At 44.7% G+C, this 16,776-nt stretch overlaps 1 protein-coding gene across 3 annotated transcripts in view; it reads right to left on the bottom strand.

Annotated features, from left to right (window-relative positions):
* Positions 1-415: 415 nt before the first annotated feature.
* The window catches only part of SEMA6A (semaphorin 6A), a 121,034-nt gene continuing 104,673 nt past the window's right edge, over positions 416-16,776 (bottom strand). For all 3 annotated transcript variants that reach the window (XM_017642553.3, XM_017642551.3, XM_017642552.3), the window contains one exon: positions 416-4,657. In XM_017642553.3, the coding sequence (XP_017498042.1) occupies positions 3,459-4,657 (1,199 nt within the window). In that variant the 3' untranslated portion in view covers positions 416-3,458. The remainder of the gene's footprint in view (positions 4,658-16,776) is intronic.

The following is a 16,776-nucleotide window of genomic DNA, read 5'->3' on the forward strand; positions in this document are numbered from 1 at the left end:
AAAAAGGCGGAAGTCACATCTGTGCAAGGATCTATTTTTAGTGGACCCTACATACTAAAATCCTAGTCTTGATCTCTGAAACTATCAAGCCCACCATAAATGTTTGATGATGAACAAGCCTATAAAAAGAAAATGCATAAAATGACTAGAAGGAGTCAGTGCGTGCTCTGCCTTTTAATTCCCGGTGGCTTCTGCTACAATCCTGCTCGAGGCTGGGAGCAGGCAGAGGAAACACATCGATAATTTGAGGGGGGCAGGGTGTGCGTACTGCAAACAAATGGGTCCAACTACATTGTTATTTCTACTTTGGAAGCCAGATGGGGATGGAAGAAAGAGTAGAATCCTACCCTAAACAGGCAGGGATTAAAGAAGGGAAAAATCAAGAGATAAATAAAAGCATTCAGGACACAAAAGATAATGTAGAACAGTCTTGTTTTATTACTTTAAAGTACTAAAGAGTCTCTTCCTTGCCTTTTTTTTTTTTTCCTTTTTTACCCTTTTCTCTGTTTTTCATCTTGACAACATACATTAAGTTGTGAATCAGATGTTAGGGGATGTGGAGATGGAAGGAAAACTTGTGACATCACAATATTTTTACAACTTTACAACAAATATAGATCTGAGTCTGTTGCATCTACCAGTGTCTAGCGAGGGTGGAAAGCAAAGGCACGCTCAGGCTTACGGACCCTCCCCCACGCGCAGTGGGGAATGAAAGGGCGAAAATACTCAAGTGCAGAAGACGAGCTCAGTACACGTGGGCATCTGAGGGTTAACATCAGAGGTGATGGGTTGTAGGATGTGGTTCTGTGGGCTGGAAGTTTCCACACACGTCTCCCTAACACAGCTCAGGCAATGATGCTCACACACGGGGAAGAGACAGCGGCCCTGCACCCTCAGTATGGTTGGGGGAGAACGTAGCAAGGTGATACATATACCCACTGCCTTCCTAAGGCTGCCATTTCTAAAGAAAGTTCAAGGGGAAAAACAGTATCTCGGTTGCTAGAAAAGACTTTGTGGTTCCAGGGTACAGAGTTCACAGGATGTGAACACTGATTCCACAAGCCAAACCAAGCCGAACTAAATCATAGCGACACATAAAAACAAAAACCTGCCCCAAACAACAGCAAAACTGCAGGGGATGTTTGTGACAGTGGCCTGCTGTGCGGGAGCCCTCACTACACACCCAGCTCTCACTCCGATCATGGAGGCACCACTTTTTCACCAGCCAACTTAAAATGGTCCAAAATGGTTTTCTTTAGAAAGTTTTTTTTCCCTTAAAGACAAAACTAAACCCAGAAGATCAAACTGGAAATAAAAAGAGACAGGGAGGCCACCAAAGAGACTGTTTAGCAATTTAGAAAAACAGTACTAACCAATAACAATGCTCACGGCTTATAGTATGTTGGCAATTCTTTTGTTCCTGATAATGTAAACAAAAGTCCCTTCTGTGTACTTGGGCTAATGAAAACCAAGGGGAAGAACACACACCCACCCACCCCACCCTCTACAAACAATTAACAACAAGAAAAAAGAACAAAATAACTTAAAGATCTTTTGCCCCAGTCGACGTTTTTGCAGTAGCCACTGTGGTTGGCTTGGTACCCGGAGGTACTTTATTCATCACAGCAGGGACCAGCCTGCATGCTTCTATTTCCATGTCATTTCTTTGTGTGTAAGCACGTGTGTGTACTGAACTCATGGCTTGGGGACACCTCCCCATTGTCTGCCCATCTGCACGGTGTTTTCTCCAGCCAGTGGACACAGCAGAAATGAGGACTGGGACGTTAGTCCCTTTTCTACTGGCTAATGAGGATACCACTATGTTGAAATGTTCTGAGAATTTAAGGGAAGCAGCAGGCTCTGGAGGGAGGAGGGGGTTTGCCACCCACAACACTGGGGTCCATGCTCGGCAGCGTGGCCAAAGGGTGGCTGGAGTTGGCACCACTAGAAGGAAGTGTGAATTGGAGGGTGTGGCTCTGCCCAGCTCTCCCAGGCTGCAGGATTACAACCATCACCACTGCATTCTTCTTTGATCTGCTGGACACTAATCTTCCAGAAGGCTGGAGTGGGGGTGGGGAAAGAGAGGGTTAAATAAATATCTGTGTTTATTTCAAAAGGGGGAAAAGGTTTATCATAATGACAGTTTACAAGTGTACACAACTCAGGGTGTAAGGCACAAATTTACATGTGGAAAACAGGTTATTCACAGATGTAACCCCACGAAAAACCCGTGGGATCAAACCATTAATGTATGCAACGTAGCAGCCAGAATATTGATTAGTTCACACTGTTTGTGGATTTTGTTTGCTGTCTCACATGCACGGTGAAATGAGATGGCATATCACAAGTTGGCATCTTTACAGGAAGTAGGAACCACTGGCAAGCACTGGGACATAGATGTGCCGTTCTAAATGTTCCTCTCCTGGTTGCTTTAGAAGTTAGGGTCTGGAAGGACTTTTAAACTTAACTTTTTCCCATGTTATAAGCCAGAGACCTGACCAGCAAATTACCTGGTAGATTTAAATAAATATTCCCCTCTTAACATTTTCCTTTAACTCAGACAGTCCAAACACAAAGCTCAGAATTCCAGCTCCAACTTATTTACTCAGTGAATTTATTGTAAAAATAAAGAAACTCAATTATTCCAGTTAATGGATTTCACGTTAAATAGTTTAACTTTCAAGGGGCTTTCTGAAGAGCTGTTCATAGGATGGCATGTGGAAGAGTCCTTTCCTTAAGGAAAAAATGGGTGAACAATAAATAAAGAGTTACTTGCGTTAACGGTCACGTTATTTCATTAAAAGAGAGGAGCAGAAATCTATGACATAGTTGCCCAACATGGCATTGATCTGTTATAACAGAAAGCTGTAACACTGGTGGGCATTTCACAGTATCTGCGCATAGTAAACTTCTGCCATTGGTTAAAGTCTGAGTTAGAGTTATCAATGAATTCTTACATTTTTTGTGTTTTTAATTTTCATGATTTAAAAAAAAATGCATTTGTGTTTTGCAGGTTGGGACGGCAGCCCCGTTGGGCGCGCCCTGTGCAGTCATGGACAGAATGTTGCAGTTGCTGTTCACCTCTGTGCGTGCGTGTGTGCATGTGTGCGTGAGTAAGGGTGGGGGTGTGTGCACACATTTGCACACGTGGGGGGATGGGCGGGGGATGTGCTTTTGGCTCAAGTTTGTGATAACAGCTTAAGTCTTTTGTGAGTCCAGCCTGTGTGGAGTGTGCGGGGAGTGAAGGACAAGAATGGAGGTGAGTCCTGCGTTGCAAACCTTCGCCAAGCCACCGGGCTCAGGTGGGGAAGCGTCCCGTGTCCCAGAGGGGACCCAGTGTCTTCCACGCAGCCGCGGCCAGCGTGGTCTGGTGGGTCCTCGGGCGGTGGAGCAGCTCGCCGAGCGGAGCGGGCGCCTGGCCTTTCCTGCTGGTTCCACACCAGACCCCTCCCCCGGGATTATGTACATGCGTCGTTGGGCTTCATGGAGGTGGACAGGGGGGCAAAGTTAGGTTTGGGGGGTACGTCCGGCTTTAGGGAGGGTGTGCGCTTCAGCCCTGACCTCGTCAGCGAGTTGTAGGCGTTGAAGCTGGGCTGCCTCGACACAGTCACGGCCTGGCCGGGGGGCTGCGGGCTGTGCACCTGCATGGAGTCCACCCTCTGCGGGGCGGGGGGCGGGTTGTCTCCCCGGCCGAAACTCTGGTTCCTGGAGAGGTGAGAGGAGTTGGACGAGTTAGTATTGTTTCTTTTGAGTGTGGCGGCCTGGTGGCTCCTGGTGAGCGAGTTCGTGGGGTAGCTCCTCTTATAGTCGAGCCCGTAGGAGGAGGAGTGGTGCATTTCCAGCCGCTTGCTCAGGCCGTTCTGAGACAGGGAGGCCCCGGGGGGGCCCAGGGAGGCCTCCCGCTGCGGAACTTTCGGAGGCAGGCTGTCCAGGTTCTCTACAAGGTTCACCCCATGGTTGGGGCTCTTGCTACTGAGATGCTCCTTGATGGTCTTATACTCCAGCGTGGCCGCCTGGTCCTCCAGCGCCATCTGGGCCACCTCGTTCATTTTGGGCTGATCCACGTACTCGTGCTGATAGCCTTGCTGCGTGATGGGCAGGACCACCACGCTGGGGATGTGGCTGGGGGAGGCGCGGAGGGGCAGGTCCGTGGGAATCACAGGGGAGCCCATGGGGGGCATGTCCTTTGTGCAGGCGTTGATGAGGTTCTGGTTGCGCTCCCACTCGCGGCTGCCGCGGCTGGGCTTGCGCTTCTGCTGCAGCGTGGGCGTGGACTCCGGGGTGGGCAGGGCTGCCAGGTCCAGGTGGTGCTGGTCTGCCTTGATGAGCATCTTGGCCGTGTTGCTGGGAGTGGCGAGCTTGCCGTTGTGCATGAGTGGTGTGAGGATGGCCTCCGGCTTTGGGTCTTTGGACTGGGTGTCCCCAAAGAGGCCGCTGAGCTTGGTGACGCTGCTCATGGAGCCTCTGCGCGAGTGGGCGAGCTCCTTCTCCTTGCGCTGCACGGCGGACACGTCTTTGCGCCGGTGGTCGCAGACGCAGTAGACGATGATGCCCGAGAAGACGGCCCCCATGACGAAAGCCAGAATGACCGCAATGGCCAGGAGCGTAACAGGAACAAGCTGGTCATGGCCTTTGAGGTAACTTTCCCGAATCACTCCTGCAATAGACATCATATGTGGTGTTAAAGAAATAAAAGCACACCGCCAGGCTTATTTTCATTTTGGCATTCACCCCGTCAATTAATAACAGAAATAAGTGACAACAGCACGTCTGCATAGCTCGTCCTCACGGTGCTGCTTGCCAGACATTAACTACCCTTCCCCAGGTGCCCCCGACCCAGGTCTGCTGCCTTCTCTGCGTTCTGGATAAGTGCTGTTTCCCTTTCTCAAGTACATGCTCTTTGGACTTTGCTTCACTCCATGGAATAGGAATATGGCAGTTTTTCCTTTCCAAAATGTATCCCTCTTTCTCTCTTCATTGTTTTTCAATCTTCCCCTCATCAAATTGGGATAACTGGGATATTTTTGAGTCTGGGGGAAGAGGCAACAATTGTATATGAAAGTTAAATGAAAAAAAATCGCATGCGATGCCAGGCTTCCAGGGTCTTTTCTGAGGACTTCCTTGTGGGCACTGTGGCCTCTGTCTGGAGAAAAAACTACGTTGGCACTTCAAGCAACTGGACTAAAGACCGTGTGTGTCACTTACGGTGAAAGAAAAGAGCTAAAGCTCGCGGACTACAAATACTTCTGCTGATTTTGAATCACTCCTCCAGGAAACACAAAAAAGCAAAAAAAAAAAAAAAAAAAAACCCAGGTCACTCTCAATTTCAGGTGAATATGTATAAGATTTGAATGCAGCTCTTCCCTTACTTGAACTGAAAGACTATTTAGAAAAATAGAGACCATTTGGGGCCTTGTAGTGGGGTTGAGAGGTGTCAGGTCTCATCATTACAGCTACAGTTTTCTGTCACGGTGAGATTCTTCAGCAGGGCCGATCTCTTCAATTTAATAAAAATTATGTGATTACACCCGTCAGTAATCTTACACTACATTAATCAAAATGCTGTGTTTCTGCAGAAAGCTGGATCCCCTCTTCCTTGCTTAAGCAGCCACCAAGCTAAGAGACTCTAATCAAATGCAAACACTGAAGCTTTTATTTTTTAATACCAAGTGAGAATATGCATCACAATTTTCAGATCTTAAGTGCTTGATGCCGTAGCTATAAAATAAAATCTCAAACACCTCAATTCCTGCCTCTGGAGAGTAAAAGAACCTGAATACATTAGACTCAGTTTTAGGGCTGAGGAAATGTAAACATTGTTCCTATTATGGAAACTATAGTAAGATACAAAATGTACCTCCTCTGGTCTAAGGAGACACACTTTTCAGCTACAAAATCAGCTCTTTCTGGAATATGTTCAATGTATTTTACCGGCAGGTATCAGTGGCACAGAATTAGAATGAAACAAAATAAAAAAATCTATCCTTTAACCCACACTATGAAACCCTTAGACTTCTGCCGAAGTGCTTTGTATGTCATCTCTGACATCTCAAGGAAGTCAAGTTTGTCATGAGGTCTTTCTGCTATCATGTTTTGCTTAGTGAAGCAATGGTTTTAAAACTCAGAAACCTTAGCCTGAACAAGATAACATTCTCTTCCTCTTAGTATTTTCTTTCCAAACTGTCCTCCTCCCCTCAATTGTGGCAGTTGGTTGCTGTGGAAATGATTGTGCTGTGACGAAGGATTGAGACTTCAGGGGGAATAAACAGAAGGAGCAAATATCTCTTGAGAAACAAAGATTTTGTGATAAAACAAACGCCCTTGGTAATGAAGGGTAGGAGAGGAGATTTACCGTAGGGAAAGAGTGTGTAAGATGGTAAGACATTGAATAATTCTAAATGTTGACACTTTTCAAATATTTCCAGATTTATCTTCATGAACTTTCAAAGGGCAGAAACTGAGAAGCAGAAAACCAGCAGGAAATTCAGCTATAACTCACACCTCTTACGTTGCAGAGCTCCCCAGACACTGGGGTGTCTTGCATTCAAATATGTTTTAATACTTAGTCACCAAGGAGTTGTGCTAATGAAAATTTCTTCCTTAAATTTGCATTTCCTTGTTGTAATGCTAAAATAGCAACCGATTTTCTTTCTATGTTGATTGTGTATGGGGGTTCTATTGAACATAATTTTTAACCACCTCCATATAATGGCACAAAAATGTACACCTGCGAATAAACTGGGTTTCATTTCCGTCACTGACGTGGCGATTTCAGTGGGGTCTAACATAGGCCAGACCCCACCACCGATGGGGGGTGCTAGGTAATGTTTTTCATAGCAGTGAATATTTTGGGGATCTCTTCCAGGCAGACTTACTTATGGAGGCCGCGTCTTCCAATAAATGCATACCTACAATAGGTTGCTATCTACAGTTGACTTCGGCATTTTAAAATTTAAATTGCCCTCTAAGCGTGAGAGGAAAACGGAAAGAATAAGGCTAGAGTATACCATCTGTTCCACCCTTTTGATTGGAAAAATGTGGTTTTCAAGCTTATCTATGGCTTCTTTACTCTTATCTCCTGAATATTTGTCATGTGTGAAGGTTTTTGACTATCTTAGGCTCATGGAAACCACCTGCTTTTTTTCAATAGGAAAAACTATTTTTTTAAGGATTCAAGTTCAGATTTTTGGTTGTTAAAAATTAAGCAAGGTTTGTTCTCTGAGAAAAAATGGGTGTTTGAGACAGTGCCCCCCACCCCCATTTTGTTATGGAAGTAGAACCCTTAAAAACCTTTCTGCATTTATTCAGCTTTGAGTCCCCACCATGACACAGGGGGTTTCCCTCACCTGCTTATACAAACTCAGAAACCCCCTGTCCACAGTTAGGAACAGATCAGAAACTAAGTTGAAAGCAAAGTCAAGAAGAAAAAGAAGTTTTAAGTCATTTTTGGAAAATGATTTCCAAACTGAAAGCCTTCTGCTCATTGCATGAAAAAGGGTGAAGGAGCATTCCTGGAGATGATTAAATCACCTTTGTGCCCTTAGTCATCGTGAAGGATTGAACACAACCAGGCTTGTCAGAGAGGCTGGGGGTGGTGCAGGCAACACTTAAGATCTCCAAAGACCTGGAGTCCTAGGCTCCCACTTACTTCTGGGTGACCTTGTGGACTATGATTTAACATCCCTGGGCCTCAGTTTCCATCTGTAATGTAGGGTTAACACACTTATTAATTTTAATGCCTTAGGGGGTTGTTAGAAGAATCAAGTGAAATAATGAGAGAATGCTGCAATTCGCTGGACAAGTCTGAAGGTCAAAAGAAGCCACAAAAGAGAATTGGTAGGTTAGTGGCTCACTGAGGGTTAAGAATAAGTCAAAGCTGCCCCATTTGATTCCATGTGCTACAGATCTCCCTGGGGAAGAGGGGCAGACCCATTCTTCCCAGCTCCAAACCTTGTGCTGTCCAAATATTGCCAAAGGGATGATTCGGTGAGGCCACAGAAGGGAGCATGTACCTGCTTCACGACTGCCTATAGGTCTTGAATTTTGAAATAAGGAAAACAACAAAAAACAGGCTGTGCTGAGGAAAGCAGCATTCCGGTTAGACTCCTAGTAGAGCAGTAATCCTGCAGTCAGCTCCCTGAGGGCACAGACCATATTTTACAGGCATTTAAAATCCTCATCATCCGCAGGACTCTTAGTTGGGTGCTTAGTTAATGATTATTAAAGGGTTTGTAATAAAATGTAGGGACATTTTTAAATGGGCTTCTAAACTTGGTCTCTTTGGAGTGACTATAACCTTGCTTCTGAAGTCACAGAAACAAATTGTTTCTGAAGTCATACAACAGAATATAATCAGGCTAACATCCATTACAAATGAAATCTGTAAGAGTGCTCAGTATTTGTTCAAAAAAAGTAAGAGAAACTGTTCTTAAAATGAAAAATTCATTCTGGGATAATTTTGGAAGAGGATAAGGGTAAAGGGGCTATTTGTGACACCTAAGTGCTTGGGTGCAGTTGACTAATTCCAAAGAAATGCATCTCTGCAAAGAAAGGGTGCTGGGCTGGAGCCGGATGAACATCATCGCTTCACGTGCTGAATGGAAACCCCGGAGAATGGGAAGGGCCTTCGTAGGGTGGTATGCTCCCTGCCCAGGTGCCCCTCCACGGTAGATGAGAGCTGGCTTCTCCAAACTAGGGTGTTGAAATTCCTACTTCTACCAACACCTGGGCCTTTTGCTCTCACCTATTAAAAATGGGGCATTAGTAATGAAAACCGTATCTGAAAAATCCTTTGCATTGATTCATAAACCGCTAGCTATTTCTCAGTAGTCAAGAGGTGCTAAATGGTTGGTCTTTCCATCTGCCTTATTGCAGGAAGCACAGCACACAATGGCTTAGAGAGTTTTCCGAAATCATGCCTTTACTTGGCAGGATAGAGAAGGAGTAGAATCTCCAATTTTTTTGTTCCCCTGAGGTGAGAGATTCCAGATGCTGGAGGGATGTTAGAGGGAGGTCTCAGAGGGACAATGTGAAGCTCTTTAGAAGCCAAAGCAATGAAAAGATCATGAACACTAGCATCCTCCAGGCCCTGCAATATGTAATTCAAAGCAAGAACAATTATAAACTGTAAAATAAGAGGAAGTCCAACACAGTTCTGACTTCTCCTATCATGACCTTGTCTATGCATTTTGAAATTTCAAACATTATCTCTTTTATTAAAACAATGGTTTCTGATAGCCCTGCTTGCCAGTTCTCTTCAAGTACCTGGTATGGCTGGGGAGCTCAGTACCAGGCTTGGATACACCTCCAGACAGAAGGCCTCCTCACTCAGGGTTAGACCGGGATGTTCTCGGTGCCTGTTTTCTCTGGGTATAGCAAGGTTTTGGCTCCAAGCGTCTCTGTGGCTGCCTTCAGCACATATTTACTGAGCATGGCCTGGAGCACTGGTCTAGGTATTGGAGAGGCAACGGTGAAGAGGGTATGAACCCTATGATCCAGGAGAGAAGGCAGCGCTCACACACGAACTACATCCAGAGTATGGATGCATCATGAGATCCATCGCTTCTGCTTCAATATGGGCAAAGGCTTTATGTAGCAGGTGGTATCTGAGCTAGGACTGGAGGGTTTGCGGGACGTCTGGCTGGAGCAGAGAGGGCAAGAAGAACCAGGGCTGGTGGGGGGAGAGTGCGGCACGCATCTAACTCCCCCCTAGTCCCTGGGCACCAGCCGCTCTGCTGCCCTCGCACTTGCTTCTGAGCTTTCACACAGGATGTTCCTCTGCCCAGAATATCCCGGCTCACTCCCCAGCCCTCTGACCCTCTGGGCTCAGCTTAAATGGGGACGCCTCTCCAAGCCCTTCGCCTCTCCAAGCCCTTCGCATGAGGCCAGCTCTTCCTTCTATAGGCATCCTCTGAGCTCTGCACCTCTCTCTGAAAATCCTCACTCTGAGGATATTGCCTCATGTTTGTTTTTCTCGCCCAGACTGCCCTAGACTGCTTCAGGAGGGCGAGGTGTACCGCTGAAGCCCAGGCAGGAAGGCGCTCAGTGAGTACATGTTAAATACACGAGTGAATGAATGAGTGAATGGGTACTTGTAGAGGGAAAATAGGGGCGTGAACTAAACACCATTTGGGAGCAGGCTGTGAGAAGACTTGAATAACTCAGATATTCAGAAGGCATCAGTTCTGGAAGGACAGTTCTTGGGTAATTTACCTGCAGTTTGAAGGGTCTTCTTGCCTGAGAAAGCTGACTTTCAGCTTACTTAGCTCCATGTCGAATCTGTTATTGAAAAACTACTGGCTTTAAAGAGTCCGTACTTCTACACCAAAAGCACAGTGAGTCTACCTGAATTTATTATTACTGCTTTTAAAATTAAAACCCTGTCTTCAACTGTATGTATCCCTTGCATCCTACAGAAGTAGCTGGAAGATGTTATCTGTCCTATCAAAAAAATGAAGCAAAATGAACGAAAATACACAAGATCAATTGCACCCATTAACTTAAATATCAAGGAAGAACTCTACCCATCCCGACCCCAACTACCTTGGTAAGTATCTGGGACCTAAACAGCCAGCACTTCGAAATGGTTAAGCAAGCACTCCCCCCTCTCACCCCTGTTCACTGGACTCCTGTTTTGGCGCTGCCTTGATATGATGGATGTGTCTGTCTCCATAGTGAAGTGATTAATAGGCATCTGTGTAAAGCGGACCCAGTGACCACAAAGACAAGAAAGCCTCTCTGTGTCCTTTAGGGAAATGTGCAAAAGCAAAAGGATGGACATTTCCTGCACTGCCAAGCAAGAATGGGGTTCGTGTTGGGTCGGAGATCTAAGAAAGATGGCAAAACACCAAGAAAAGTCACTGAGTAGGATCCCCTAAAAATAGACTCTTGATTATGCTTTATAGTAAGACAAGCCTGCAATTTCTTTGAAATCCTCATAACAACTTGGGTGAAGGGAATCTAACAACCCACTTTTTCTCGTTTGAAAATCTTACTGCAACAAAATGCCAGGCTCCCGGTCTTGCCAGGCAGTGTGAATGAATGAACGAATCACGGGCCAAGTATCACGGCCACCAACCACAGAGGGACCACTGAACCCTTAGGGAGGAGAGAAGAAAACAAATGGGGGAAAAACCCCAAACTGGCAGCAGTTTACCCTCAGCGCCTCCCCAACCCACGGAGATGGCCATGCCGATGCAGTGGGAGCTCGTGTGGTTTTCTCTGCATTAAGGAGCCTTCTTCTATTCTTACGGCATAATGTGAACCAGATGGCTTAGGCATAAACTGAAATGCCAGCAGCCATGGAAATGGGCTCAGAGTTTCTAACTTAAACTTTCCTTTTATTTATTCTTTTCCTGTCATGCTGAAGATTAGGTCCTGGGAGGGGCCGTGGGAAGAAGCATTGACTTACTGACCATGTCAAAGCCGAGGTGGCTTTCTGGTCAATGTCCTGGGTTTGGAAGCTGCTCTAGAAAGCACGTTGGACATAGTCCCTCCCGTGGTTGTCTGAGGGGGAGTCTGTCTCCTGTTCTGTCACCTTTGAAACTGGTGCTGTTTCTGCTCTTGCTGGGATGCCATCACAGTAGGAAATGGGAGAATGAGCATGAACTCAATTCTATTTCATATCTTCTAGAGGAGAAACAGCTCCTTTCCCCGTGCCAGCGGGGCTGCTTGGATCACGGTTCCCACCCCCGTTTGACACTCGGCAGCGCCAGTGGGAGCACTGCTCTCAGAGCAGGGACTGGGGTGTGCACTGGGAGTCGTAATAAAATCACCTGCCTGAGCCAGGCTCACTGTCTTTGTAAAGGCAATGACTATTTCAGATGGGCAAAGCTTGGGCAGAATTTGCATGGTTTATGTCCCTTCTTTTTCAACTTTTTCTTCCTAGTAAGACTGAAAACCCAACACCTAAGCCAGACAAAGCACTTCTGTTTTCCAGCTTCCTGGCCCCAGGTTCTTCCTCTGCCCTCTCGTGAGGCATCAAAGCTACAGAATGGGGAGTGGACCTCCGTATGAAGTTGGGAAATGCAGGGCTTCTTTGGATTATTTGCAGTGCTTTGATTTGTTTTCTCTACAAAGCAAAGATAAAACAAACATGAGGAAGCAGGTCTGTTTCAGTCCTCCTAAAACTGCCAACTTGAACTTGCTAGACATAGAGCTCTTGGGATCTGAGTTATAGACAGGCAGGGTGTTACTGGTTAAGAACATAAACTTAGAGGTGATAAAGACCTGGGTTTAAGTTTTGGCTCTATAACTAACTAGCTGTGTGACCTTGGGTAAGTCACCCAGTCTCCCTGAGCCACTACCAGCAATGTTGGCTATGAGATGAGAGCTGTTGGAAGGATTACATAGATTAAATAAATGAATGCACACTTGGCATTGTGCAGGACACATGGTAATGCTCAATTAATAATGTAAGGCAAGTGTTTCAAGAATTTCTGACAAGTTACTTGCCTTGTATAGCATGCAAGATAGGCTATTTCAGTGCAACACTTTGGTGAAGTTCAGTTGTATTAGCCAGGAATAGAAAAATAAGTATTTAAAAAAATACAACAAAATATTGGAGAATGACCTTAAGTAAGATAGCTCATAGCAATTTGGAACATGTCCTAGACCAGTGCTATTTAGCATTAGCATCTCCTAGATCTTACTAGAAATACAAATCCTTGGGTCCTATCCAGACCTCAATCAGAATCTCTGAGTTGGGGTTCGGAAATTTGAGTTTTAACAAGGCTCCCAGATGATTCTTATGTTCACAAAAGCTTTGCTGCCCTAAATCACCTGATAATGTTACAGAAAATGTATCTAGGTGTTTATCTCTAAAGTCCAAGCTCAGACAACACTGAAGCAGTATATAGCCAGACTCTCAAAATGACTTATAAAATAAACAAACAAATGCAGTTTTCCTTGGTGTTCAGAGTATGTGTCTTTAGTGGGTCTTATGTATGGCAGTCTTTTACTGTGGTGACATATTCTGACAAAGACCCAATTCACGTGATTTTATTGGTAAGACACATTGCTAACTCTCTCCCTTGCTACCAGACAGAGCTTGACACGTGCCCTAAAACACTGCCACTACTCCTGTAACAGAGTCAGCCTGGCTTGCCAGAGCCAAAAGCTGCCGAGAGGATGCCTGTGGTCTCTTTATTTGCTCCAGTGGAAGACACGGAAGGGAGTTTCACAGCACTATCAGGGAATGGTTGGCAGCACAGGGCTCAGAGATGCCGGAGACTGGGCCAGCCCAGTCAGGACTGCGTCCCAGGAATGGACAGAAGGAACAGAACCTTGAGGGGGGGCTCAGTATTGAACAGAACAACCTCCTTTAAAGGCCTGCATCTCCTGCCACCTAGAAACCACCCCCGCTCCCCAGCAATCAGCCTTCATGTGGCATTTGATGGTGATTGAGGGCATCTTCTCCTCTACTTCTGCACAATCAGCTGAGAGAATAAGAAACTCAGGAAGATTCTTGTCCTTTGTAATTCTGGGTTGAAGGAGGGACCTGAGCTCATGTTTCATTCCCCCAAGTTAAGGTCCTGATTTATAATCACAGAAATGCCTAGCACAACAGGACACTCAAAGGCGTTCGGTGCTTACAGATCTGCTGAGTTGAATTGAATCTGCAAATCCATAGACGTATGTAAGACATTTTAAGTTACATTAAATTTCTGCTGTTTGCTTTTAAATCACAGAGTGCAAGACCCATCAGAATTTAGGGTATATTTATTACCTTAACAAATGTCAGATGATTGTGCCCAGTGTTATCTATTATTTATGAATAACAGGAGTATTGGATTGGAAACGACAAGCTTTAATATGTCCAAAAGGTTAGGCAGAATGCAGTCTGCTGCACCATAAATTTCTTGACACCATTTTCCCTCCCAATAAAGCACTGAGTGGTGGCTATACCGAACTTCCATTATTTCTATACAATTCCTAACAACTCCTCCTGCCTTCAGTTAAGAAATGTAATTGTAGATACATTATTTAAAAAATAATGTACTCTTTAGAAAAATATGAAATTTAAAAATAAGTGTAGGGGGAAGCTCCTCTGATCCCATTAAAAATCAATCTCCTTACAAAGACAGTTCCTAGGCTATAGACTTACAAGAGCCTGAGAAATATTAAGGATGACAAACCTTCACACTGCCCGTAATTAGGTCTGACACGGATTAAGATCCCATCTAGTGCACCAATATATTTCAATATATCCAGCTACACTTTACAAGTTTACTTCAGGGACATTCTGTGACTCAAGGTGCTGGGAGATGTACACAGCAGGCAGTTCGTACAGATCCCCTCAGGCCTGCAGCACATGCCCTATGCTGTGCTCTGTAGGACTGCCTCTTACATGCGCAGCCTGCATCTCCCTGGCACCAGTGAGTGAGTACAGCTTTTCTCTCTGTGGTATGGGCATGAATTACGTATTCTGAGCAACTCCTCTTATGGCTTTCGAGGATATTCTCATGTATAATGTCAAGAAAAGAGAAGTTGTCCTCAGGAAATCTCTTGGATTCCACAGTTTTGTTCTTGCTAGATTCTTAGCCTATGGAGCAGTGAATTTTGCAAAACAGAACTTGTAACAAGCATTTTTTTTTTTAACTCCGGGAAATGAGGCTCTCAGAAAGTTTTGAGACCAAGCTCATACTTTCCCATTATTACACAGGATCCAAAGTATAAATTGACTCTTCACAATTTTATTGTTAGGACAAAACAAATTTTAGATAAATGCAGTGCTATCGAACTGATTAAAGAGCAAAATTTTAACTACTCCAAATGTTCCATTAATAACATCACACCTCACCCAGTCCCTGTAGCCCTTGCAAGTTCCATTAAGCTGTCAGAAAACTTTGTCACTGTATGTGTTTTTGTGCCAAAGATGGGAAAGAATGGAAAAAAAGAGACTGAGGGAAAAGGGTCGAGGGCAGGGTTAAAGGGAATTCATGTTAAGGGTGATGTGGCTTGAAAAAGTGGCTCCAGATTAAAAGTAAGCACCCCTAGAAGGTGAACTGATTTTTTAAACACCCCAAAGTTGAATTGATGATTTTAAAAGAAAAAATTAAAGTCTCCATAATCATCATTAACTCCTTTGGGGTTTCTTTTGGACAAAATGGACATTAGGTGAACAAAAAGAAGTTTAGTTGGCATCTTTAGAAAATTCAAATATTGCTGTGCAGATTCAAGCAGGCAGCTTTTGCCATGGCTGACAATTAATTTTTTTTTTCTTCTACCCTTTCCATGGTAATCTCATCAAGACCTTAGATAAATTCAGCAAGTTGTCAAGAAGATACAAAATTAATTACATCAAATCTACATCTCTGCCCACACTGCTGGAAGAACAATTAGAGCCTTGCACACGGGCTTCACATCGTCTCGGAGAGCCTGGCACCTGACCTGCTCATAGTATCACTTTCGTTGATTCCTCAAAGAAAAGCCAGATATTACAAAGATTTCTTTTTCTGGATAAAGAAATATTAATACAGTAAGATGTTGGCACCCCGGATTATATTATTTATTTCTCAGTTTCCCTGATTTCAAAAGCTCTTCTGGATTAAAAAGTGTGCCATGCACCCTAGTGTTTGAACCCAAGTGGCAGAGAAGCCCAGCTTTGGAGTTCAGCACACTTGGGGCTGTACCTGGGATACAGCACTTAGCTTTCTATCAGGAAAATGCCAGTGATGTGCAGAAAGAGGCACTTGAGATTCAAAATTGATGCAAAATTCCACTTCCTGAGCTTATCGTGTATATGAAAATTAATGTAAATAAACAAATATGATTGAATAATCAATTTATAATTCATCTATCATCTGTCGATCTCTTAATCTCTGTCTGGCCCACCTCCTTTTATCCATTTCCTCCCACCCATCTACCTTCCTGCTCCCCCGCTGCCTAGAGCTAAAGCCCAAACCCCTCAGCAAGACTTCACAGGCCCCAAACCACCACTGCAATCTGGAGTCCCAGCTGGCCCACTTGGTACTTTCATCGCCAGCTGCCGCACCCCACCAGCCTCTTTCCCATTTTACTCTGGATCCTCACAGCTCTGGGTGCTGCTCATGCCACTTCCTTAGCTTGGGATGTCCTCCTTCCCCCTCTTTTTCTTCAAGATGTTGCAAGACCCTAGCTGACACCTTGGAATGAGTGTGTCTCCCTCCGTCGTGCTGTCGCAGCACTCTGCCTGCCCCTTTCCTTTCCTCCTCTTCTTCTCAGACTTCACTTTGCCCCATCAGCTAGCCAAGAGGTCACCCTGTGTGGACCCCTGCTAAACTGTAAGCTCCTGGAGACCAGGGCTTCTGTTGAATTCAGATCAGTGTCTTCTGCAACACCCAGCATGCAGCTTATATACAGCACATGCTTGCTGGCTGTTGAATACATGAAGGAAGGCTGCATTTTGCCTATCTTTGAGACTAGGGTTATTGTCACCATTACTAAACGTTATTTTCTAGTGTTTTGTGGATTCTAGTTCATCTCCTTCAAAGCCAGGAAAATGAGAAATGGAAAAAAACAGAACAGGAACCATATGATTAGAGAGGGAAATAAATACATATGGCTAACATAAGTTATTAAAAACCTGAGGTTAAATAAAATTAGAGAGAACCACAGGTTTTAACCATGCCCTTGTTTAGAAGCAGTTTGATTTCTGGGCCTTTCTCAATTGAAAGTGATATTTGAAAGCCTGCATTCAGTGATAATCTTTTCACTGACTCTGTCACATTTCAAGCACATATAACTTCAGTATAATTCTCTGAAATGACACATACTGATAGTATTTTTCACAGAATG

The sequence above is a fragment of the Manis javanica genome, chromosome 14 (assembly GCF_040802235.1).
Source record: "Manis javanica isolate MJ-LG chromosome 14, MJ_LKY, whole genome shotgun sequence".
Taxonomy (NCBI): domain Eukaryota; kingdom Metazoa; phylum Chordata; class Mammalia; order Pholidota; family Manidae; genus Manis; species Manis javanica.